At 44.4% G+C, this 26,134-nt stretch overlaps 1 protein-coding gene across 2 annotated transcripts in view; it reads left to right on the forward strand.

The window, feature by feature from the left end:
- Crebbp (CREB binding protein) overlaps positions 1–22,535 on the forward strand; it is a 153,586-nt gene extending 131,051 nt beyond the window's left edge. For both annotated transcript variants that reach the window (XM_004627820.3, XM_023711344.1), the window contains 10 exons: positions 3,719–3,796; positions 4,119–4,186; positions 7,799–7,949; positions 8,908–9,054; positions 9,601–9,714; positions 10,710–10,875; positions 11,066–11,233; positions 15,274–15,435; positions 15,760–16,041; positions 17,822–22,535. In XM_004627820.3, the coding sequence (XP_004627877.1) occupies positions 3,719–3,796; positions 4,119–4,186; positions 7,799–7,949; positions 8,908–9,054; positions 9,601–9,714; positions 10,710–10,875; positions 11,066–11,233; positions 15,274–15,435; positions 15,760–16,041; positions 17,822–19,963 (3,478 nt within the window). In that variant the 3' untranslated portion in view covers positions 19,964–22,535. The remainder of the gene's footprint in view (positions 1–3,718; positions 3,797–4,118; positions 4,187–7,798; positions 7,950–8,907; positions 9,055–9,600; positions 9,715–10,709; positions 10,876–11,065; positions 11,234–15,273; positions 15,436–15,759; positions 16,042–17,821) is intronic.
- The last annotated feature ends 3,599 nt before the right edge of the window (positions 22,536–26,134 follow it).

The raw sequence follows: 26,134 nt of genomic DNA on the forward strand, positions 1-26,134 counted from the left end.
AATAATAATAATAATAATAATAATGTGAAGCTACTGGGTGTGATGGTACATATCTGTAATCTCAGCCTCAGGACGCTGAGACAGAAGGATCTGTGAGTTAAAGGCTCTCTGGGCTACATCATGAGTTCAAGACCAGCCTAAACTATAGTGGTGAAACCCTGTCTCTACTATACATATGTCCATACATACTTACCATACAGTAATGTGAAGCTTAGTGTAGATTTCTGCCTCTGTCTTTGGTAATGAGAGTGCTACATTTGCAAAGTTTGTTTAGTAGCATCTTAAAGAAACTTGAGAGTTCCTTAGTGTTGTAGCCACCCACTTAGTACACACAGTAGAGTCCTGAGGACTGCTTCAGTGCCTGGTAAATCCCACCATTTTATATCTCCAAGATGGGTCCCTGTCTGGGCTCCAGCCACACTGATTCAGAGATGTAGAGTAGGACACATTGAAGGCCCAGCTGCAAGTAGGTCATTTGCTATAAGGAAAGACTGATATTTCCCACCTAGGCTATTTTTGAAAGCTTAGCTTTACTTTAGCAGGTTATTTATTCTCTACTTTTACCTGTTACCCAGGAATGGGATTAAGCAGAGCTGGTGAAATGCTGGTATACATGGAGAGTTACCACAAACTTACTCCCCACCACTGCCTTTAATGTTGACTGGGTCATTTTTCATGGTTTTCCACCTCATTTTCACATTTTGTCTTTCCCTGGATGATTTCTTAGTTTCTTTACAATTTACATTTTAAAAATCAACAATTTATATTCATTGCCAGTTTTTAAAAGTCACTCACTGGGTACCAAGGAGTAGAACATGTGGCTTAATAGGGAAGGGTCCTTCTTTCAGTTGTAGTCTGGCAACAGAGACAGATGAATCTTAGTATAGTAACAAGAAGCAATTAAGTGAGGTCCTAGAGGTCTGAGGCCCCAGCCTGAGCAGTAAGTCATCACCACAATTAGCTCAGTTTCCTGAAAAAAGTGACATTCATTAGGATGTAAGAGCTGGGGGAATGGGACATTTTATACACAGAATGAAAGAACACAGATGCTTTGCAAAACTATAGGTACCTAGAGTGGTTGAGGGTAAAGACCTGCCCCCTGGAACGTAGAAACAGGTGCGCTTAGTCAAGATCAAGTCAAATGACAAATTTAATACTTTTTTTCCCTTATAATACTGTTTTTGACAGACTTGTACCATATGTGGTGGGGAGGTTTTGAAGAACAGCACTGTTTGGTGGTATAAAAAGATCACTTGGATCTGGAAGATTAAAATCCAGGGAAAGAATACTTTGATCTCTACTAGGGAAACATTTGGAGACTTCAGGCATAACTTAGGCAAGAAATTGTGAGCTCTGAACTAAAGAGTTACTGGGGCCAGCTAAGTGGTCCATAGCAATTGGTGGGGGAGAGTTAGAAATTCACAATGATGTCTTTTTTTTTTTTTTTTTTTTTTTTGGTGGAACCAGTGATTGAACTCCGACCCTTGCGCTTGCCAGGGAAGCGCTTATTCTACTGAGCCATCTCCCCGGCCCCACAGTGATGTCTTAGAGTGACAAACATACAGCAGCATGGCTTTTATATTCACTTTCCATGACATGGGAGACAAGAGTTGAAAGTGGAGTATCTTGGATTGAGCATAGGAATTGAGGGAGTTACTGAAGTAGAAGGGGGCTGTACTTAGTTTCAGAGATTATAGCAAAACTAGTGAGGCTGATTGAAAGCTGGAAGAAAAGAAGTAAAGGCCAAGTGTGGCATGTACATGACATGGGAAAAGAGACCTCAGGTGGACGCCAGAGTACCAGTTGAGTATAATGGCATGTTGCTATGGTTTTACACACTTTTGTGTGTGCTGTCCCTACCACCACCACCAAGGCAACAGAGAAGAGCGACTAGAGTGCCCTTTCACAGCACATGCATTGGCAGGATAAAGGGGCAGGGGACCTCACTGTAGTTAGCAAGAGTGAAAGTGTCACATTTCAGAAGAGCTTGAGCCATGACACTTCCTGGTGCTCTTAAGCCTTCCACAAGGATGTGAGCATATGGCATGGCAGAAAAGGAGTGAGCTGAAGGCTTATTTGACTTCCAATCATTTTGGTATTGAGGATGTAAAAAGGGGTGGCTTGTGTAGGTGATGGGGCCCAGTTGTATGTGCAGAGCAGTATGAAGAATGGTTCTAGGGAAATGGGTGGACCACCTCCTGATACTCTTTTTGTTGTTGTTGTCTGAGAATCAAACTCGGGACCTTGAGCTTGCCTGGCAGGCACTTGTGCAGCAGTGCTATATCCCCAGCCACAAGCATATACTCTTATACAGACTGTCACCAGCAGGACTGCTATGTTAGAACAGGCAACTCTATTCACCAGTTCTGGTGTGGCTGTTCTTACCTGTCCTCCTTGTCCATATCTTTTTAAAAAAATTTTTTTCCCTAAAACCATGCCCAACTCTAGAATTTTTTTTTTTTTTAAATGCATTTATTACAGGGTCTCACTATGCAGCTCAGACTCATAGTGATCCTCCTGTTTTTAGCCTCCCTAGTGCTGAGATTACAGATGTGTGCCACCATGCCTGGTCTCAGTGGCCAGTTCAGCACGCCCAGGAGCAGGGCTGGTGGGTCATGTGGTACCAAGGATCAAACCCTGGTCCCTGTATTTGCCTAAGCAGGCACTTAGTCTGCTGAGCTATCTCACTAGCCCTCTAGAAATTCTTCAGACTTAAGAACAAGTATTAGCCAAGCATGTATAGTGGCATATATTTGTCATCCCAGCACTGGGAAGGCTGAGGCAGGGGGATCACCATGAATTCAAGGCCAGCCTGGAATGCACAGTGAGATCCTGTCATATAACTTCCCACAAAAGGTCAGTTTTTAAATCAGACAAAGTGGTGCACACCAGTAATCCTAGCACCCAGGAAGCTGAAAAAGGATTGTTCCTAGTTTGATCACAGCTTGGGCAACTTTGAGGAGTTAGTGAGACTCTAGCTCAAAAATTTAAAAAATGAAAATGACCTGGGATATATAGCTCAGTGGAAGTTCCTGGATTCAGGTCACAGCATTGGGATGGTTAGTGGAAGGGAAATAGGAGCCAAAAAAATAAATAAATCAGGAAGTGTTTATAGCACAGGAAGTATTGTTCTTTGTCTCCAAAGTAAAGTTTCAGATACATAGAATAATGTAGAAAAAGCATAGGTCTTCCTGTAATCCCATCTATTTGAGAAACTGAGGCAAGAGAATCATGGGTTGTAGGCCAGTCTAGGCAACATGATGAGACTTCATTGCAAAATAACTTTATAAAGGCTAATGATATAAGTCCATAATATAGTGTTTGCCTGGCATATATAAGGTCCTGAGTTCCTTCCCTGATACCACCACCACCACCACTATGAAAACAACAAAATACTCACATGAGTCTTGAAAATGCATAGTGATAATAGAATTATTCACTGGTGGAATAATGCCTCATCAACAAAAGTTCCATTGCTAATTGTACAGACAGGTTGGGGAAAAAAGAGGAATGAAGCACTTATACAAAGAAGAGGAGAAAAGCACCTTTTTTTTTTTTCCCCTGTAGAAAATACCATATAGATACCTTTGTAAAGTACAGGTAGATCAATCAGCACATACACAGATGAGATATTCACGCGATCCACAGAACATATCCAAGCTTTGGCCTGAGACTGCATCTGTATAGCTCTGCTAAGTGTGCTTTCTTTGTCTCTCAGTTTTGTCGATTGCAAGGAGTGTGGCCGTAAGATGCATCAGATTTGTGTTCTGCATTATGACATCATTTGGCCTTCAGGGTGAGTAATTGCCGGTGATTTGGGGCAAAAGAGAGAGTTTCTACACAACTCAGGAGAGGATGGCCGTGGTGGCTGTCTCTCGTTCATTGTTTTCAGCAAGATTTGAACAATTAGAGATGGCAGTTGATTCTAAATTAAGTCTTAAGTGTTTGCATGCTTTAGGAGTTGTAAAATCAAAGCTGTCGTATTCACTCCTTTTACAGTGATGTGATTTAAACTGTCAACAACTATTTTAATGTTGAATGTCTTGGTATGCCAGCATATATAGTTATATTGTTGAATATAGATAGTAATTTAATCACATCTATTATTTGTTTGGCAGCTTTGTATGTGACAACTGCTTAAAGAAAACTGGCAGACCTCGAAAAGAAAACAAATTCAGTGCTAAGAGTAAGTTTATGGCTGATTGCTGTTTTTTGGGCTGTACATCTTAGAACTTATATAGATTTTCCCTGGTCATCCTTTGGTAACTATGGGGTGCTAGAAATAGAACTCAGGACCTTGTGCTTGCCAGACAGGCATTTGTGCCACAGAGCTTTATCTCTTGCCCCTAACACATGGTTTTAGAACTCAGTTGTCCAGGGCTGGTGAGATGGCTGAGTGGTCTAAAGCACCTACTTAGAACAAGCTTAGCAAAGCACAGGGACCACGGTTCAATCCCCCAGCACCACATGCCAGCCAGCCCCGCCCCCTGGTGGGCTGAGCTGGCCACACACACACACACACACACACACACACACAAAAATAAATAAATAAATAAAAATTAAAAAAGAACTCAGTTGTCCAGTGGAATAAGCGCTTCACTGGCAAGCGCAAGGGCCTGAGTTCAATCCCTGGTTCCACCAAAAATAAAATAAAATAAATAAAAAATAATAAACCTAAAGGGGGCCAGGGAGATGGCTCAGTGGAATAAGCGCTTCACTTGCAAGTGCAAGGGCCTGAGTTCAATCCTTGGTTCCACAAAAAATTTAAAAAAATAGAACAGTTGTCAAATGTTTTTATCTGTGAGTTTTCTAATACTTGTATTTTTTTCCTTTATTCTTTTTTTTTTTCAAAACCGATTAGTAGGACAGTTTTAATAATTAATACATTGCATATTGTTGTCTTCATAGTGGTTATTCATAATACAAGATACAGACATGATATTCTGTCCAGACACAGTACACATCTTTCTTCTCATCAATTAAGAGAAAGTAGCTGTATATCTATCCTATTTTGTATATATAGATACAAAATGGTCCTTCATTTGTATCCCCTTTTTTTGTTTCCTTCTTTATTCTTAAAGGGGCCATTTGGTTTCACTTTTTTATAAAGCTAGTTTTTATGATTAGTCTCATCTTTAATGAGAGTTTGGAAGTTTAGACAGCAAACTATAAAATCTGAAAGGACATTTGTCAGTAGATCCTTCTCTTAAGTAGATTAGAACTAAGTCACACACAAACACAGCACACAAACACACACAGTGTTATAACCAGCATCTTGAGCCCAGGATCTAGGAGGGCTGTCATGGATATGAACTGGAAGCCACCTCACAAGGGAACAGAAAACTTTCTCAGCCGTAATACGAGAACTGAAGGAGCTGAGAATTTGAGAATGTCAGAAATGGATAGTATGGCCCGGGAGCCTTTTTGAACTTGTAATTTACTTCTCAGAACATTCTCAGCCAAAGTGCCAACCAAGACGGGCTCAGGGCCTGATTACATAGGCTCTGTAGATGCTCATCAAAGTATCAAATAGGCTGGATGTGGTGGTACATATCTATAATCCTAATTCAAAGTCAGTCTGAGCCACATGCTAAGACCCTGTCATACAGATCTCATATTCATGTTCTCCTCATTTTTATTTAGCTTTACAAAATTTAGCTTTCATTTTTTTTTCTTTTTTTTTTTTTTCCTTATTTTGACCATTCTTGTTAATGACCTTTGTGGAGATATAAATAAAACTTAGAAGATTAGTCTCAATTTTCTAGCTATTTCTTGATCTTAGTAAGAAATATTCTAGCCAAGCATGATAGCTAAAGCTTGTAATCCCAGTACTTAGGAAGCTGAGGCCAGAGGATTGCCGTAAGTTCAAGGCCAGCCTGAAGTCTCAAACACCAAAGTTAAATATTCTAAGATCTCAAATAGATTTATTTTTTACATTCGCTACTAATGTAGAAAATATTAAAAAGTCAGTAAATACCTTTAAAATTTTGTTATTTAAGAGGCTGAGGTTATAACTCAGTAGTAGAACAATGGATGTGGCTATGGGTTTGATCCTTAACATGCACACATGGATACACAGTGACACAAAATCCATTATTTTGGGCTTGAATGAATCTCAGTGGTAGAGCACATGCTAAGTGTGTGAAATTTTCAGTTGGTCGTCAGCAAACCCTCCACCCCTTAATCTATTATCTATAAAAATCACTGTGGGACCAAGTACCTAGTTTGGTAATGGAAGCCAGTGCTAACCTCCCAACATAAATCCACTCCTCTTCCAGTGGATCTGCTTACCTGTGGCATATTATTGCTTCAAAAGTTTTTCTCGGGGGCCGGGGAGATGGCTCAGTAGAATAAGCGCTTGCCTGATAAGCGCAAGGGCCTGAGTTCAATACCCAGTTCCGCCAAAAAAAAAAAAAAAAAAAAAGTTTTTTCTTCATGCCAGAAACAGTATTTTGCCTGTCTAGGATATAAGCATTTTCTGAGTATTGATTGTGGTGCCTAACCCTATTATCTATGTATTTATTAGAAGCTTTATCTATAATAAATGAAATTGGTCATGTTCTTAAAAAAAAAAAAAAAAATCACTGTAGGCCGTTTATACTTTTCTCTTCTATGCCCCTTCATAAGAATTCTCTGAAGTGACTGATGCTTTGCCTCAGTAGCTTCTGCTTGCAATGTCCAGTGGGGACTGACCCAGGACAGATTGCCTCATGAAGGTAATGGGCTAGAGTAACATACTGAACGTTATCTCCATGTGATTGGAGTCCTTAGAGAGCATTAAACAGTCATTGGCTGATGAAGTCAGCCATGGAATGTTCTGTGTCCTACTTTAGACTACAGTAGACTTGGATGGACAAGGGCTGATCATCTGGCCCCTGTTGTGCATCCCTTCTCAAAGGGTGTGCCATTTTTCCCAGTGCTATTAGAGTTCCTAAAGCATGGATCTGGAACAGAAAGCAGACTACCTTTCTGTATCAGATATCTTTTGGATATAGTTGTGAAGCTGGTCAGCAACATAGGAGCCTTCTGCTTGGTGGAGTCCTGAAGCCAGGGCAAGGCTTTAAATAAGCCCCATCTAAGCCTCCAAGGACTTCAGGTAGAAGGGCAAGAAGTAAGGAGAGCACAACCTTCCTCCTACCCTATCTTTTTTTTTCTTTTTTCTTTTCTTTTCTTTTTTCTTTTTCTTTTTTTTTTTTTTTTAATGGAACCTGGGATTGAACTCAGGTCCTTGAGCTTGCCAGGAAAGTGCTTATTCCACTGAGCTACCTCCCCGGCCTCCCTACCCTGTCTTATAGCCCCTACTATAAGATTCAGATAATTTCTAAGGCTCAAATAGATGCAGTCAGGTATGGTGGTGCACACCTGTAATCCCAGCACTTTGGAGGGTCAGATAGGAAGATCACCTCAAGTTTGACCCTAGTTTGGGCTACATAGTTCAAATCAGCCAGAATTACAGAATGACACCTTGTCTCAGACAAATAGACTAGGTGGGTGTGGTGGTGCATACCCATAATCCCAGCACCAGAGAGCCTTGGCAGGAGGATTGTTGTGAGTTCAAGACCAGCCTGGCCTACATGATGAGCTCAAGGCCAGCCTGAACTGCATAGTAAGACCCTGTCTCAAAAAGACAAAAAAGAATGAAACACCTGGACTGGTAAACAGTTCTTGGAGTGCTGAGTGTCTAAGATCCCTCATGAAACACTCATGTCACTGGACAGGTTATATCTTTTCTGTGTTTAGAGAAAACTAATTATTGAGAATGCCAGAAAGTGGTAGATTCTTGTTCTGGATTTTCTAGGACTGCAGACCACAAGGTTGGGAAACCACTTGGAAGACAGAGTGAACAAATTTTTACGGCGCCAGAATCACCCTGAAGCCGGGGAGGTTTTTGTCAGAGTGGTGGCCAGCTCCGACAAGACTGTGGAGGTCAAGCCCGGGATGAAGTCACGGTTTGTGTGGTTTCTTCCTTAAATTGTGACGGGAGAGGTCCCCACACCTGCTTGGCAGAGCCTGTCTCTCTGCAGGGCTCTTGGTTGTGATTTTGTCAGTCTTCTTAGTACCTGGAACCTATATACAACCCTTGCTCCTGATCCACAAATTAATTAGCAGGGGTAGTACAGTTTCTTGTTGTGAGAAAACAAGTCAGCAGCCATGAGGGCATTCGGAGCAAAAAAAAAAAAAAAAACCTTATTCCACTCTTTAAGGGCCGGCGGTATAGCTCAGTGGACTAAGCGCTTGCTTAGATAAGCGCAGCAGCCAGGGTTCGATACCTGGCTCCGCCTGCCGCGTCGGCCCCACCTTCAGGTGTGCTGAGCCGGCGATGGAGTCCGGGCGCAGTAGCGCGCGCCTGTAATCCCAGCACTTGGGAGGCAGAAATCAGGAGGATCACTACTAATGTGGGCTATGTAGTGAGACCCTGAGCAAAAAAAAAGAAAAAGAAAATCAAAAAAAAAAAAAAAAAAAACAAGTCAGAACTGAATCACAGCTTTGAGGCTTCTTAGGCCAGTGGGGAGAGCCCTGGACATTGTCCAAAAGTTGGCCATGCCCTTAGCACTTTTGCACTGACCAAGTTTAAAGGAAAGGACTGGCCAAATAGCTCAGCAGATTAAAGTGCCTACAAGCAGGCACAGGGGCTCAGGGTTTGATCCCCGGGCCTGCTGTGCTGGCCCTGTCCCCGGGCACTCTGAGATGGCAATAGAGGCTGGGCATGGTGGCACATACCTGTAATCCCAGCTCTTGGGAGGCTGTAAACAGACGGATCACTACGAGTTCAATCTAGTAGTGAGACCCCGAACACACTTGTCCACCCTTCCCTAAAATACAAAAAAATAAATATATCAAAAGTAAAAATAAAAAAAGTTTAAGAACATGACATTTGCAAATACCAGTCTTTGCCTTTCATTTCAGGTTTGTGGATTCTGGGGAAATGTCTGAGTCTTTCCCATATCGAACCAAAGCCCTCTTTGCCTTTGAGGAAATTGATGGTGTAGATGTGTGCTTTTTTGGAATGCATGTCCAAGAATATGGCTCTGATTGTCCCCCACCAAACACAAGGTAGTCTTCCATTTCCCTTTTGACTGTGTCACTCAGCATGTTGTGTATGAGTAGACCAATGCTCAAGTGTCTTAGAAAAAAACCTGTGTGCTTCAGTACTGTCAAGTACAGTATGACTATGTGTGGGCCCTAGTGTTACTCTGTTGTCTCTGTTTTAACAAGCCCTCTCACCCTGCAAAATCAGGGGTTGGAAGTAGCTAGGCATACCTATTTTGAGTGAAGTGTTTCTGCCCAGTTAGTTGGGGTTCAGTCGGGAAGCCAGGTGAGAGAGCCCTGGAAGTGGCTTCTCCCAGATGCCCCAGTACTTCCTTGATTCTGGGAGGAATACTGTCCCTTTTGTTCAGCAACAAAATGATTGCTCTTTCTTTGGCTGGGGAGGGGGTGGTCTGTGATTGGGATTTTATCACATTCTGTTTGGTGGCCATCCTAACCACTGTAAAAACAAAGTTTATTTCTGGAGGATTTTTTGCATGTTACTATTTGGTTTCATATTGGAAAATTTTTCTCGAATTTACAATGTGCCCTTCCTCCCCCCACCCCCAACAGACGTGTGTACATATCTTATCTGGACAGTATTCATTTCTTTCGACCCCGTTGCCTCCGGACAGCTGTTTACCATGAAATCCTTATTGGATACCTAGAATATGTAAAGAAATTGGGGTAAGTTTGGATTAAATTACTCAGAACCAAAAAAAAAATTTTTTCTCTATGTTTGTTAGTTTTCATTTAAAATTTTTTGTTTTTGTTTCTAATATATGGAGATTAATTCAGAATTCTTCCAGTCCTCCCTTCCATGTACACATGTATATCTAAGTTCAAGAGAGGACAGTGGAAGTTCTGTCTGCCTTTGCTTGCTTGCCTGTTCTTTCTACTTTACTGAATCTTAATTTTCTTAGTATAAAATTTTCCTATTTCAGGTTTACAAGTCAGTGGTTTCCTAAATGGTGCAACCATCACCATAAATCAGTTTCTGAATATTTTCATCCGCTTTAGGAAACCCCTTTGCTGCGTCAGACAACCGCTTTCTTTTCTTTGTACTAGGAATGGAATTCGACCTTGTGCCTACCAGGCAGGCACTGTGCTGCTGAACACACAGCCCACACTGCTCTACTTTCTCCTTAAATTTGTCTTTTCTGTATATTTTGTAGGAATGCATTCCTGTAATACATGTTTTTATGTCTGACTTTTTTTCTCCAGTACTTGATTTTTATGTTCCAGAGTTGTCAACTGTGAAAAGGTTAGAGATACTTGATAGAAGTATCTTGGACTAAATGAGATCTATTTAACATTAACCCCTTAGAAATACTGAACTTCCTTTCCAGTGAGGAGGAGGAAATAGGTGAATTTAATGCATCCTTTGAGGTGCCCTCTGAGCTGTCCCTTGACAAGCAGTTATGTTCCTAGGCTTTGTGATGAGGTTAATGAGACCTCTGCAATCTCATCGTACCCCCTGAGCATACCTGTACTGGCCACCTGGTTCAGGACCATGTCTAGGTTTGAGTCTCTTAGGTCTCTCTTAGGGACTTAGGTAACTCAGGTTCCACTACCAGTATCTTTTTCATGATTATTTCTTCTTTGCTTTTAGTTCCTGCTCCTAAGCCATAACCCCAGAGAGGCAGAACTGATTGCACTGACACTTCTGTTTAACCTTATAGGTATGTAACAGGGCACATCTGGGCCTGTCCTCCAAGTGAAGGAGATGACTATATCTTCCATTGCCACCCCCCTGATCAAAAAATACCAAAACCAAAGCGACTACAAGAGTGGTACAAAAAGATGCTGGACAAAGCATTTGCAGAGCGGATCATTCATGACTACAAGGTACCTAAGGGTATAGGAAGGTAATGACTTTGTCACAGCTGATTGTAATTGTACTCATATGCTTTACAAGGCTGTGAAAGCACAGAGTGAAAATGAAGTGTAGTCTGGTCACTGTCAGTTGATGTTGGTAACCAGCATCACTGGCACTGTGGGCTGTTGTCTCTGACCTCTGTGCTTTGCTCCCTCCTAGGACATTTTCAAACAGGCAACTGAAGACAGACTCACAAGTGCCAAGGAATTGCCCTATTTTGAAGGAGACTTCTGGCCCAATGTGCTGGAAGAAAGCATTAAGGAGCTAGAACAAGAAGAAGAAGAAAGGAAAAAAGAAGAGAGCACTGCAGCTAGTGAGACCCCTGAGGTATAAGCCTTCCCTCAGCCCCTACTAGAGCCATGGGTGGAGGCCTGGTCCTGACAGTTTGCATTTGCTGTGCTGGGGTCATCATCATGGATAGTAGAGGACATATCTGAGGTCTCTGCACCCAGTATGATCCCTGGTAATGTGATTGTTAGACCAAAGAAGAGAGCAGTTGTTCTACTGGGGAGCAAGGAAGGCCAGCTGAGGTGGGTAAAAGTTACTTAACTATGAGCTGCTTGGTTGTCAGGCCTCATTCATGCATTTTGTGGCAGCCTGTCCTTTAGTGTTTGTGCCTTCCTGCACCTGGCCTATTTACTAGTTATTGTCGTTGTGTAGCAGCAGTGCACAGTGAACTAAACAAGAAGCAGTATTGAGAGGCAGTGTGCTGTGTTGAGGGTCAGGAACCACGTGCTGTTGTTTGAGAAAGCAGTTCTGAGCCAAGGAGGTAGCTCAGTGGCTTAAGCATCTGCCTGGCAAATGCAAGGTCCTAAGTTCGATCCCCAGTACCCAAAAAAAAAAAAAAAAAATTAAAGCAGTGGTGGTGGCACAGATACAGTTGTAGGTGAGGATGTAGAGGAAATATATGATGAGTTTTAAGGGCAGCAGTCCTAGTGAATAAGGTGGGTCTTTGTGGCATGTGAGGAAAACCATGAACTGAGAAGGTTACTGTTTGGTACCTGAGCTTTTACATTGTGGTTGTTGTCACTGCTGCTGCATGAGGGAAAGCCCAACAGCTGGCTGCTGACAAAGTTATTGAGATGCCTGAGAAAGTCCCAGAGAAGGTAAATAAGACAAGTCCTATCAGGCTGGAGGAACCATCATTGTGTAGTGGCATCTAAAGCCTTGGGTCGGGGGCCTGCCCCTTAGCTCAGTTCTTTAAGTGGCTGCTTCAACAAAGCAGTCAGGCTCAGGTTGCTGTGGTTCTATCCCCACAACTCAAGCCAACCAAACCTGCCCTGAAGGCATTCGGAACAAAAACAAAAAAAAAACCCTCCTGCCTTTTTGGGCTGAGGAGATGGCTCAGTAGAAGAAGCACTTGCCTGGCAAGCGCAAGGGCCTGAGTTCAATCCCCAGTTCCGACCAAAAATAAATAAATAAATAAGTAAATAAAATAAAGCCTTGGGTCACCCAGGATCATTCTCAGTACACATGTGATTTGTTGAGTAGGTGCTACATCCCTGGCACTGTGCACTTTAAGGTCACATCATTAGCAGCACAGCCCTTGGCTTCTAGCAGAAAAGAGAAAGCACAGACCAGGATGAGACACAGATTCTTGTTCCTATGATTTTTAAGAAGAGATGATCATCATTTCCTGGCCACCTCTTTCGTTGGATTGCCCAAGGTTGATCCATAATTCTACCTTTCTCCTCATTAGGATTTGGTGATTTAGTGCTTGGAAGTTCTTTACCTCAGAGTGATTTTGGAGGAAGTTAGACCCATATTCAAGCTGGCCTTGGAAGAGGGGTGGGGATTTTTATGGCTGACTCAAGAGTTCAGTGCAGAACAAACCAAGTGATTACTCCAAATACTGAAGCCAGTACATCTCAGACTGAAGTGGGGGGGGGGGTGTCAGAACATGTATGTGGGCTTGCAAAAGACAAAAGTTGGGTTATTTCAGGAAGAGGAATCTGCCTACCTGTGGGAGCCACTGATGCTAGATTAGTGTCAGAGTCCCTTTCCACTGAGCTCCTGCAACACAGCTCTACAAGTAGAGGGAGACTCCTTCTTTCTGAGTGAGAACTCTGAGTGGCAGTGAATCTGTCTTGAAGATATATGAGGGTCTTATGTCTGAGCCAGCCTTGACTGTACACCCTGGACTCAGATGCAGTGATGGGGACTGTTGACAAGGAGACTCATTGTTCTATCCAGTTTAGGCATCCTGGATAAAGACTCACTTTCCTCAGGGACACACAGGACTTCACAGTGGGATAAACTTCAGTTAGGGCCATACAGGGTAGAATGGTACTTTGCCATTAAAAATCAAGTTTTCAAGTTTGTGGAGATGGAACAGTACTTGTAATTATGTTGGGATGGGGGCAATGACCAACAGGCTCCAACTTTGAGATCTGAAGCCTTGGGTCACCCAGGTTCACCCTTCTTCCCAGGCCAGCCTGGATGTGGGTCTTTCCAACTTCCTTCAAAATCTAAAGAAAAATCACACAAACATGCATAGGTGTAATTATAAGAGAAAAATAAACTAAAATGCTATTGCTCAATTAACAAAAGAGAAAAGCTTTTTAAACATTTTGGACGTATTTTCTAAATCATATGCAGTGTTCATATTCCTTTTATAATTTCTTAGACATGGATTTTATTTTTTGTCATTTGGGTGAGTAGTTAGCTGGTTGTTGGTTGGGTAGGTGGATGGGTGGGGGAGGTTCTCACTATGTAGACCAGTTTGGCCTTGAACTTAATATGAAATCTAAGCTGGCCTCAGATTCACAGGGATACTCATTCCTTGACTTATTGATGGTTGGAATTACAGGTGTGCACCACTATACCTGGCTGACTTCTATTTTTGGAACAGTTTTAGGGCTTACAGAAAAAGTTGGCCTGGGGCCGGCGAGATAGCTCAGGGCTCTACAGGCAGGCTTAGGCAAGTGCACAGAGACTGCGGTTCAATCCCCAGAACCACAGGCTGCTCTTGCCCCACCCCCAGGTTGGGCTGAGCTAGTCGCAAAGAAGGAAAAAAGGAAACGTTGGCTAAAGTTCTAGTACCCAATTTTATTGAGTCCACATTTTGTTCAGATTTCCTCAATTTTTCCTTAATTCCCCTTTGTGTTCCAAGGTCCAATCTAGGACCCCACTTAACATTTTATCACATCTGCTCAACTCCTCTTGGTACCAATAGTTTCTCTGGCCACTTATGGAGAGCAGGTTGATCTTGCCACAGATGGCTGTTCCTTCCTTGCTCTCAGCAGCTTTCTTTCTCATCTGATTAAAATGAAGTTCTCGGGGCAAGCAAGATAGCTCAGTGGTCTAAGGTGCCTGCTTAGGCAAGCTTAGGCAGGCTCAGGGGACTGGTTCGGTCCCCAGCACCACATGCCCCACCAACCCCACTCTTAGGGTAGGTTCAGCAGGTAAAAAATAAATAATAAAATGAAGTTCTTTCTGGGCATTGTGGTGCACACCTATAATCCTAGCACTCAGGAGATGGAGGCAGGAGGATTGGTGTGAGCTCAAGGCTATCCTGAACTGCATAGCAAGACCCTGTCTCAAAAAGTTCTTGGGCTGTGGATTTAACTAAGTAGTAAAGCACTTGCCTAGCTTGTGTGGAGTTCCTAGGTTTCATTCACAGTCACTAAAACAAAATAATAGTCATAACAATAATGCTAGGCATGGCAGTATACACTGTAGTAGCATTGGGGAGGCTGAGACAGTAGAATCCCCATTTTAAGGCCAGCTGGGGCTATATATCCTGATTTAAAAAAAAAAAAGTTCTGTTGGCCAAATTTGAGTAGCTGTTCCACATTGAATTATAAATGAATAATAATCATGCATCATTTTCAGAGTAGGATCATTTGAACTAAACAGTGAGACAGGCTTTAGCCTCAAAGTTCAATTGCTAACAGTGGTTATAGACTTGGCAGGAGGCAGCAGAATTAGGGGGTATCTGCTGTCATGCAAGCTTTTGGTGAGATGTGGGAGGGACGCTTGGAAGTTTCTGCTTCTACCAAGGTGACTTCTTTCTCCCATCTCTACTTTCTTGTGTCCTCTCTTTGAAAACTTGGCAGTACTGTATGTATTTGGAGCATTTCTCAAAGCACAGCAAGCTATGGAGAAAGCAAGAGGAAACATATATCTAGTGTCTAGTGGAACAATGGGGACCAATGGAAAATTTTTGGTCTCCCCAGTTCTGAACTAGCATCCACTTTCTCTTGAGAGGAGAAATGACCAAGCCTGGCCAAGTACAGACCCTCCTGCCATCATACTGCCTTGCCTTAGACTGGGCTTCCTGGAACCCTGTACCCTGGGAGCTGGGTGTCAGTGCCAGGCTTGGGAGAGGAACCTGGCCTATCTGACTGTTTCCTGTGTGGTTGCAGGGCAGTCAAGGTGACAGCAAGAATGCCAAGAAAAAGAACAACAAGAAGACCAACAAGAATAAAAGCAGCATTAGTCGCGCCAACAAGAAGAAGCCCAGCATGCCCAATGTGTCCAATGACCTGTCCCAGAAGCTCTATGCCACCATGGAGAAACACAAGGAGGTAGTGGCATGGGCCAGATGGGAGGTACTGTTGATTATTAGGGCCCAAGAGAGGCAATAGCTCTGTCTCTGGCCAGGAGAAGGGTGAATGCTCAAGTCCAGCTGTCCTAGGGTTTCTTGTATAGGTCTGCGGTGAAAGGAGGGTATCCTCCAGCTGGGAGAACTAGCTAGTTTGATAATAGTAATACTTGTCAACAGTTCCATTCCATCCCTAGTACCGAGGTCTTTAAGCCATTATTAGGTTCAACTATCCTCCTGTTCTTCAGGTAGAGGTAGCCCTGCACTAAGCACCTTTCTGTGGGACTAATGCAGATCCTCTCTACAGGTCTTTTTTGTGATTCACCTGCATGCTGGGCCTGTCATCAACACACTGCCCCCAATTGTGGACCCTGACCCACTGTTGAGCTGTGACCTCATGGACGGGCGTGATGCTTTCCTCACCCTGGCCAGAGACAAGCACTGGGAGTTTTCTTCCTTGCGCCGCTCCAAGTGGTCCACACTGTGCATGTTGGTGGAGCTGCACACCCAGGGACAAGATCGCTTTGTCTATACCTGTAATGAATGCAAACACCATGTGGAGACGCGCTGGCACTGCACTGTGTGTGAGGTAGGTCTTGGCACTAGGATTCTGACCAAACATCCTCATGATGCCAGAGTTCTGTGCACAGCAGGATTTGTACTGACCTTCCCAGGATTAGGAGCTGGTTGTGTGGCAAAAGCCTTCACTGTTTTCTTCCCTATGTTTCATTAATTCCTACTCGGCAACTAGCACAGCTGTAGGCCTCTCAAGTGCTGGGCCAGCCTGACCTACAGGGTGCCAGAGGAGCAGTCTCCAGGGCAACCTATGGTTTTGGTCAACCAGGTATGCAGAAGCAGTGGGGCAACACTTGGTGGGAATTCTGACCTGTTTACCCTCTCCTTGTGATCCCACCTTTTGTCTTCCTAAGGGATTAGGGATGATGTCCCCTGTGCTTTGATCAGTGTGTCAGGCTCTTCCTTGCTAGCTCTGCCTTATAGAGATTTGGGCCACAGTATTAAATGGCTGTGACTGCCCCTCACAAGGTTGTGTGAGCCTTCTGGCTCCTTTTCTGCAGACATTGTCACTTAGCCCACACTTCCCACTTGTCATCTCCTTCCTCCCAGGATATCTACAGTCATTGCCTCACAGGCAGCTTGCCTTGATGGGTGGTATCTGGCAGGTCCTGGGTAAGATGGAGCATGCTTTTGTGCCTGCCTGGCTCTTCCTTGTCCTTTTTTTTTTTTTTGCTGCATAGATCAGACTCACTCATCCTGTTTTCAGCCTCCCAAGCACTGGGATTACAGGCACGGGCCACCATGCCCAGTCTCAGTTGCTGTCTCAGCGCGCCCCAGTGGCAGGCAGGGCCAGCCAGCACCGGCCTGCCTAGGCAGGCACTTTAATCCACTGATCTGTCTGACCAGCCCTCTTTATCTTTATTTTATTTATTTATTTTTTTTTTCCCCAAAGGGACTTTTTTTTTTTGGTCTTATTTTCACTATTTTCTTTTTTGGTACCGGAAATCGAACTCGGGACCTCACGCTTGCTAGGCAGGCGCTGCACCACCGAGCCACATCCCCGGCCCCCTCTTTGTCTTTAAATGCCTCCCTTTTTCCAACCATGTGCAGCTTCCTCTGTCTTCTTCTTTCCTGATACTGAGATTTTCATGTCCTTTCTCTGAGAAGTTTTAAGATCTGGCCCATGGCCTCTACTCTTCAGATATAATACTTTATTTTCTGTTGCAATTTTCAGCACTTGGGCTTCTGTGATGAGGAAAGACCATTTGACACTCTGGCTAGCTTGTCCCTTCTTCCTGGGAAGACTTGCCATGGCCTTAAGTTGCACTTCAAAAAATGGCCACAGCATCCCTTATCTTCTTACTCTTTGGCTTCATAGTGTAAATATGGAATCAAAGGGATGTAGCAGTGCTTTTTGACAATAGAGGAATAAAGAAAGGGGACCAGTTTCTACTGCAAAGGAGCCTTAGGCATACACTGTATCCTGTGTGTGACCAGGAAAAAGATTAGGCCCAAGCAGCCAGGCATGATAGTACACACCTGTAATCCTAAAACTTGAGGCAGGAGGAGTGCTATGAGTTCAAGGCCAATCTAAACTGCGTAGTGAAACTTTGTCTCAAAAAGGCAAAAAAGGGGGGGAGGGCAGGGAGATGGCTCAGTGAAATAAGCGCTTCCCTGGCAAGCGCAAGCAAGGGCCTGAGTTCAATCCCCAGTTCTAAAAAAAAAAAAAAAAAAAAGGCGGTGGGGGTTGGCTAGGCCGAAGCTAAGAGGCAGTGATGGGGAGGGGTGACCAGTATGTCTGGTCTTACTTGGCCCTGTGCTTATATTGGCTTGTCTGTTTTCCTTTTTTATAGGACTACGATCTTTGCATCAACTGCTACAACACAAAGAGCCACACCCATAAGATGGTGAAATGGGGACTGGGGCTGGATGATGAGGGCAGCAGCCAGGGTGAGCCACAGTCCAAGAGCCCCCAGGAGTCCCGGCGTCTGAGCATCCAGCGCTGCATCCAGTCCCTTGTTCATGCCTGCCAGTGCCGCAATGCCAACTGCTCACTGCCATCCTGCCAGAAGATGAAGCGGGTTGTGCAGCACACCAAGGGTTGCAAACGCAAGACCAATGGAGGCTGCCCAGTGTGCAAGCAGCTTATTGCTCTTTGCTGCTACCATGCCAAACACTGCCAAGAAAACAAATGCCCTGTGCCCTTCTGCCTCAACATCAAACACAAGCTCCGCCAGCAGCAGATCCAACACCGCCTGCAGCAGGCCCAGCTCATGCGTCGACGGATGGCTACCATGAACACCCGCAACGTGCCTCAGCAGAGTTTGCCTTCTCCTACCTCAGCACCACCTGGGACCCCCACACAACAGCCCAGCACACCCCAGACACCACAGCCCCCTTCCCAGCCTCAGCCCTCTCCCGTGAGTATGTCACCAGCTGGCTTCCCCAGTGTGACCCGGACTCAGCCCCCCATGACAGTGTCCGCTGGAAAGCCCACCAACCAGGTGCAGGCCCCCCCACCTCCTGCACAGCCCCCACCAGCGGCAGTAGAAGCAGCCCGGCAGATTGAGCGTGAGGCCCAGCAACAGCAGCACCTGTACCGAGTAAATATTAACAATGGCATGCCCCCTGGGCGTACAAGCATGGGAACTCCTGGAAGTCAGATGGCCCCTGTGGGCCTGAATGTGCCCCGACCTAGCCAAGTCAGTGGGCCTGTCATGCCCAGCATGCAGCCTGGACAGTGGCAACAGGCACCCATCCCCCAGCAACAGACAATGGCAGGTATGCCCAGGCCTGTGATGTCCATGCAGGCACAAGCTGCAGTAGCCGGGCCACGGATGCCCAATGTGCAGCCTCCCAGGAGCATCTCACCCAGTGCCCTGCAGGACCTGCTACGGACCCTGAAGTCACCCAGTTCCCCTCAGCAGCAGCAGCAGGTGCTGAATATCCTCAAGTCAAACCCACAGCTAATGGCAGCTTTCATCAAACAGCGCACAGCCAAGTATGTGGCCAACCAGCCTGGCATGCAGCCTCAGCCTGGCATGCAGTCACAGCCTGGCATGCAGTCACAGCCCAGCATGCACCAGCAGCCTGGCCTGCAGAATCTCAATGCGATGCAGGCTGGTGTGCCCAGGCCCAGTGTCCCTCCGCAGCAGCAGGCAATGGGAGGCTTAAACCCCCAGGGCCAGGCTCTGAACATCATGAACCCAGGACACAACCCCAACATGGCAAGTATGAATCCCCAGTACCGAGAGATGCTGAGAAGACAGTTGCTCCAGCAGCAGCAGCAGCAACAACAGCAGCAGCAGCAGCAGCAAAGCAGTGCCAGCATGGCTGGGGGCATGGCTGGGCACAACCAGTTCCAGCAGCCACAAGGACCTGGGGGCTATGCCCCAGCCATGCAGCAACAGCGCATGCAACAGCATCTTCCTATCCAGGGTAGCTCCATGGGCCAGATGGCTGCTCAAATGGGACAGCTTGGCCAAATGGGGCAGCCTGGACTGGGGGCAGACAGTACCCCCAATATCCAGCAGGCCCTGCAGCAGCGGATTCTGCAGCAACAACAGATGAAGCAGCAGATCGGTTCCCCAGGCCAACCAAACCCCATGAGCCCCCAGCAGCACATGCTCTCAGGACAGCCTCAGGCCTCACATCTCCCTGGCCAGCAGATGACCACATCCCTCAGTAACCAGGTGCGGTCTCCAGCCCCTGTCCAGTCTCCACGGCCCCAGTCCCAGCCTCCACATTCCAGCCCATCACCACGGATACAGCCCCAGCCTTCACCACACCATGTCTCACCCCAGACTGGTTCCCCTCACCCCGGACTTGCAGTTACCATGGCCAGCTCCATGGATCAGGGACACCTGGGAAACCCCGAACAGAGTGCAATGCTCCCCCAGCTGAATACCCCCAACAGGAGCGCACTGTCCAGCGAACTGTCCCTGGTTGGTGACACCACGGGAGACACGCTAGAAAAGTTTGTGGAGGGTTTGTAGCATTATGAGAGCATCAGTTTTGTTTTATTTTTATTTTTTTTTTCCATGTTCTTGGACCTTTTGTACTGAAAATCCAGGCATCTAGGTTCTTTTCATTCCTAGATGGAACTGACTTCCAAGCCATGGAAAGGTGGATTAATGTTTAAAGAAACAATACAAAGAATATATTTTTTGTTAAAAACCAGTTGATTTAAATATCTGGTCTTTTTTTCTCTTTTTGTTGTTTTTTGTTTTGGGTTTTTTGTTTTGTTTTTCCTTTTTGTTTTGGGGGGAGGGGGGCTTGTTTGGATTCTTTTTGTCGTCATTGCTGGTGACTCATGCCTTTTTTTAACGGGAAAAACAAGTTCATTATATTCATATTTTTTATTTGTATTTTCAAGACTTTAAACACTTACGTTTAAAAGTGAGAAGAAAAATAATATTCAGAAACTGGTTCCTGAAATAATGCATCTTATAATGTATCCCGATAACTCTGATGTTGCGGGAAGATTTTTTTTCTATAGTGAACTCTGTGGGCGTCTCCAAGTATTACCCCTGGACGATAGGAATTGACTCCGGCGTGCACACACGTACACACCCACACACATCTATCTATACATGCTGGCTTAAGCCAAACTCTTGTCTTGCAGATGTAGAAATTGTTGCTTTGTTTCTCTGATAAAACTGGTTTTAGACAAAAATAGGGATGATCACTCTCTTAGACCATGCTAATGTTAATAGAGAAGAAGCATTCTTTTCTTTCTTCTATGTGAAACTTGAAATGAGGAAAAGCAATTCTAGTGTAAATCATGCAAGTGCTATAATTACTATAAATAAGAAAATTCAAGAAGATTCAATCACTGTATAGAATGGTAAAGTACCAACTCATTTCTTATATCATATTGTTAAATAAACTGTGTGCAACAGACAAAAAGGGTGGTCCTTCTTGAATTCATGTACATGGTATTAACACTTAGTGTTCGGGGGCTTTTTTGTTATGAAAATGCTGTTTTCAACATTGTATTTGGACTATGCATGTGTTTTTTTCCCCATTGTATATAAAGTATCGCTTAAAATTGATATAAATTACTGAAATTTTTAACATGTATTCTGTTCTTTAAGATCCCTGTAAGAATGTTTAAGGTTTTTATTTATTTATATATATATTTTTGGAGTCTGTTCTTTGTAAGACATGATTCTGATTGTTCACTTGGAGTGGAGAGGCTGGGGCTGCGGTCCAGTGGCAATGGGAGTAGCAGCTGGGAAACAGGCCAGCGGCCACCTTCCTTCCCAGAGACTGAGGCAGCCACTCAGTGTCAGCCTTGCAGTGTTGATGCTCACAGGGAAATTTCACCCACACTGCAAGGAACACCAGTGGGTATGAAACAGCACTGTGCTTCCAACCCATTTCTGTGGTACTGTCTCCTGTTGTACAGCCAGCCGACCCTGGAGGGAAGGCTTCTATCCTTTAGGCAGGATGCCCCCACCCCATCCTTTATATAAACAAGTCTCAGAATTGATACAAAGGGTGCTCTAGGTGGTTCCTGACTGCCTGCGCCCTCCCCCCCCCCCCAGAATACCAGCTATCCTTCATTCAGTAGGAAGGATGCCTCTGTCAGTCATCCCTCATGGCCTTATTAGCAGGGGAGCTCAGGAACACCAGGTACTGCCCTGGGGACCACCAAGAGGTAGGTTCCACCCTCTGGTAGGATCCAGTTGATGGTGCCCTTACTAAGCAAGTGACACAAGCTTGACAGTAAATGTGTCTGAAAAGGACCATCAATAGGGGAGCTGAAGGTCATCCTCTATAGTCTAGTGTCCCTCCCCCTTTTATTTTTTGTCTTCCATGCAAAAGGAGAGCTAAATGGGGTGAAGGGGTTGTGGTGTTAAATTCAGAAATCATGGCCCACATAGCTTCTTGGTTTTCATGTTAAGAGTTTTCAAAATACACATTCATTTGAAATTAAATTTGAAGAAGCTTTGAAAAGGAAATTGGACAGGTGCAATGTTATTTTAAGTAGATTTGAATCTTGAGTTGAAATTTGGATTATTAAGTCGGGTGATTTTAAGACCACAATCTTAACACTCCCAGCCAATCTCCTCCACCCCATCCCAAAACTGAAGAGCATGCCTTTCAGTAGAGATGTGTCCTAGCTGGGTCCTTGCCCATTAACCATCCTTTTGAGAATCTCCTTTTCTGCTATCAAGGAAGTACTGAGCCATATGTTCCAACATGAAGCAGGTCCCAAGCCCTTGCTCAGAAGGCTGTGATCTTCAGTGTATACCCTTTTACTGAGAGCATTGGGGGCATCTTTTTCAGATCATCCTGGAATTCAAATATCTGCCCTCGTCCTCTTTGGAGTCTGCATCCTATGCAACCATTTTGAGCAATCCAGATGTCAGGATGTGATGAAGGGTGTGGCCTGTGGATACTAACTCTTAAGCTTGTCCTAAGGAAATTTCTGTAAGCCGGAGAGCCCAGATGCTGTGTCTCATGCTGTATACTTAAGAGAAGAAAAAAAGTCCTATATTTGTGATTAAAAAGAGGGAACTTGAAATGTGCTGGTGTTTATAATAAAAGCTGATAAAACTGCTTGGATTCAAAGATGGTTCCAATTGGCTAATGGTCCTTAGCATTAGCACAGCAGCTAATGACAGTGAAGATGCTTGGTTGAGTTTGTCTCAACTGAGCATGCATTTGACACTGTCTTTGTAAAATAAAACAGTGTCTCCCTGGCAAGCACAAGATCCTGAGTTAGATTCCTGGTACCAAAACAAAGTCTGGATAATATGCCTTCTGATTCTTAAGCTCTTAGGGTGGAGATAATGTAACTTTCTATTTGTTTTAATTGCTATAATATGAAGCCAAAGGTTTCATTTGAACCAAAATGTGGTTTTAACATTCTGTGGTAAAATTACGAAGTACTGATGGCAGGTGGGTAGCCATTGTGCTGCCAGAAATTTCAAAATTAAAGGTGTGCTGGGAGCTACAATCACAGTACTGTAGCAGATATGGGGTAGCCTATACGAATAACAGTCCATTTGGGACCATAAAGATACATGGCAGCTTCATAGGGATGTTATACGTTAATTTTATATTCACAAATTATAATTGTATGGTACATAGGATGGGGAAAGAGTTCAGTTTCATTAAAATTTGAGGGAGTGGGGTCATTCTCCAAATTTTGGGGCTCATGAATTAGAAATACAGAGCCGGCCAGATAGCTTAGCAGACTGAAGTGCCTACTTAGGCAGAGTGCAGCAGCCAGGGTTCAATCCCTGCCCTGTTGTGCTGTGCCGGCCTCACCCCCACAGTGCACTGAGACAGCGATTGAGATTGGGCTTGGTGGCATGCGCCTATGATTCCAGCGCTTGGGACCCTGAAAACAGAATCACTACGGGTCCAGTCTACATAGTGAGACCCTGTAGACCCCGTACTAAGTAGATTTTTTTAAAAATTCAAAATCCAACCCATCATAGTGGTAGCTTATGCCGGTAATTCCAACACTTGGGAGGCTGAGACTAAAGTGTTGCCCTAAATTCAAGGCCAGCCTGGGCTCTGTAGAGAGCTTACTACATAGACCTTGTCTTAGGAAGACAGATCTTCCTGCCTCAGACTCATAGGTTACATGTGTACACCATTGTGTCTAGCTCAGATCTCCATTTTTTTTTTTTTTTTTTTTTTGCAGAACCAGGGATTGAACTCAAGCCCTTGCGCTTGCCAGGGAAGCACTTATTCCACTGAGCCATCTCCCCAGCCCCTCCATTTCTTTTTGTTTTCTTTTACAAGTACTGATGATTGAACCCAGGGCCTAACATACTAATCAAGCACTACCACTCAGCTACATCTGCCTTTTTAAAAAAATTTTTGGTTTCTTTTCAGTAACAGAGTGAGGCAGGCCAGGGCCTTCATAGTGAGTTACAGTTTAAGGCATTTTAGAAATTTTTAAGACAAGATCTCAGTAACTTGCCCAATTAGGTTCAAGCTTGCAGTCCTGCATCAGTCTACCAGGCTGCTAGGATTACAAAATATTTTAAATTCTAAGGTAGAACCTAAATTGTCCTAGGTTGACCTGAAACTTGCAACCCTTCCCTAACCTCATGAATGGCTGTGATTACAGATGGCATCTGCTATCTTTCTACAGAGGATTTACTAGGACTCTTAGTTATGTCACTATTCACAAAATTTCAAAGGGAAGTGATGGTTATGAAATACCTTAAATGTTGTAGGAGGATGGCTTGTAACTCAGCGGTAGAGTACTTCCATAGCTTGCACAAAGCCATGCAGGTGTTTATCAAGGGAAAAGATCTGAGAGTTTAGATTGTAGAAAATGAGGGCCTGCGGCCTCTGTGAGGTTAAAGAGATGGAAACAATTCCCTGACAGTATTACCTCAACAAGAAGCCCTATAATAGGGCCTTGATCTTAACCTTTAAGTGAGCTCCCCAAATCCTGCTTTCATTATATGGGTAATAAAGTGAAAAGAGATGGGGAAGTGTTATAATATGTAACAAATGCTACTTAAATGGATTTCAGTCATTTACCCTATGAGGGAAGCAGGTAAGTGATTTGGTGGAGTTCACAGAGCATGGAAAGCTCAGCAGGGTGCCTAGTTTGAGCCTTGCTCTTGCTCTGGGCTCAAAAAAGAGCCCTTTGGGCTGGGTGTAGTGGGCACACCTGTAATCCCAACACTCAGGGCTGAGACAGGAAGGTCATTGTGAATTCAAGACCAGCCTAGGCTACAAAATGAGCTCAGTGCCAGCCTGAGCAGCATAGTGAGACCCTGTCTCAGAAAGACATACACACACACACAAAATAAACTTCATTTCAACTTTTAGAACCCCTGCAGCCCCCCCCCCCTTCCTTATCCCACAGGTTCACTCAGAGCCTGTATCGGGAGACCTGGGGACAGAATCGCCATGCATGGAAATCACACAGGCACTAACTACATACTAGTAATTAAGTCCTTATAAAGGCTTATGGGAAAAAAATTTTAAAAAAGGCTTATGGGATCAGCATGTATATTTGGTCCACTGTTGATTTTTTTTTTTTTTCTGGAACTGGGGATTGAACTCAGGCCCTTGCACTTGCCAGGCAAGCGCTTATTCTACTGAGCCATCTCCCCAGCCCCCTGTCCACTGTTGATTAACCCACTGGAGAAAAAAGAATGTTAGTCTACTTTTTGTCAACTTTGTATCCAGAGCATCAAGCTTCTAGTGTAGTGGCCCAAGTCCTTCCTCTGCCCCATGTCTACAAGAAGGTTGAAATTGCTATGGGCTCTAGAAGTTTGATCTTGCATCCCATGACCCTGGGCACACAACAAGGAAGCCTCTTGCAAACTAGTTTTTAAAATGTGTATGGCGGCTGGGTATGGTGGCACACACCTATAATACCAGCACTTGGGAGATTTGAGGCAGGAAGATCACTGGTTTGAAGCTGGCTTGGGCTACATAAAGAATTGAAATCCAGTGTGGGTGAGATAGTGAGACCCTGCCTCCTTGTATCTCTAGCCCTTTTTTAATTTTGAGACAATCTTCCATAAGTTACCCAGACTGGGCTCAAACTTGGAATCCTCCTGCCTCAGGTACCCAGAGTGTTGGGATTACAGGCATCCCCTGCCTGGCTGGTATCAGGCTAGACCCCAAGGAACAATCAAGACCACTAGGACAGGCATGATTGAAGCAAACAACATCTTTATTTCAGGCTGGGCGCACCCTGGTCAGAAGCAAGCAGGTCATTGACCATGAACAAAGGAAGAGAGCCAGCTTTATATCCTAGGCATGGGAAGGGGCCTTTCATTGAGGAAGATGTAAAATCTTAAATTTCTCAGGAGTCATGGATAGGTCTGGCACCTGTTTGAGGGGAGGAAAATACAGGATGACAGTGGTATTGTGATTTATAGTGTGTCCTTCTATAGATTTACAGGGTTTTCTTAAGCATGAGAACCAGCCCTGGGAGCCATACTGATAAAGCCTTATTTTTGTTCCTTAGGTTAAGTGAGGGGACTTTCCTGTTTGAACACACTGGTCTGTGGAAGTTTTTTCTCTTCAGGTTGAGCGGGGGGGCTACTTGTGAGAACCTAAAAACTGTGGATATTTGGGACGTTCCAAGATAGAGCAAGCATCTATATCCATAGGCCCCTAGGAGCCTTTTTGGAGTCTGGGAAGGTAGCTGAGAAATGTGTTCCTACATT

This window comes from Octodon degus, unplaced genomic scaffold (assembly GCF_000260255.1).
Source record: "Octodon degus isolate 3935 unplaced genomic scaffold, OctDeg1.0 scaffold00021, whole genome shotgun sequence".
NCBI classification, from domain to species: Eukaryota; Metazoa; Chordata; class Mammalia; order Rodentia; family Octodontidae; genus Octodon; species Octodon degus.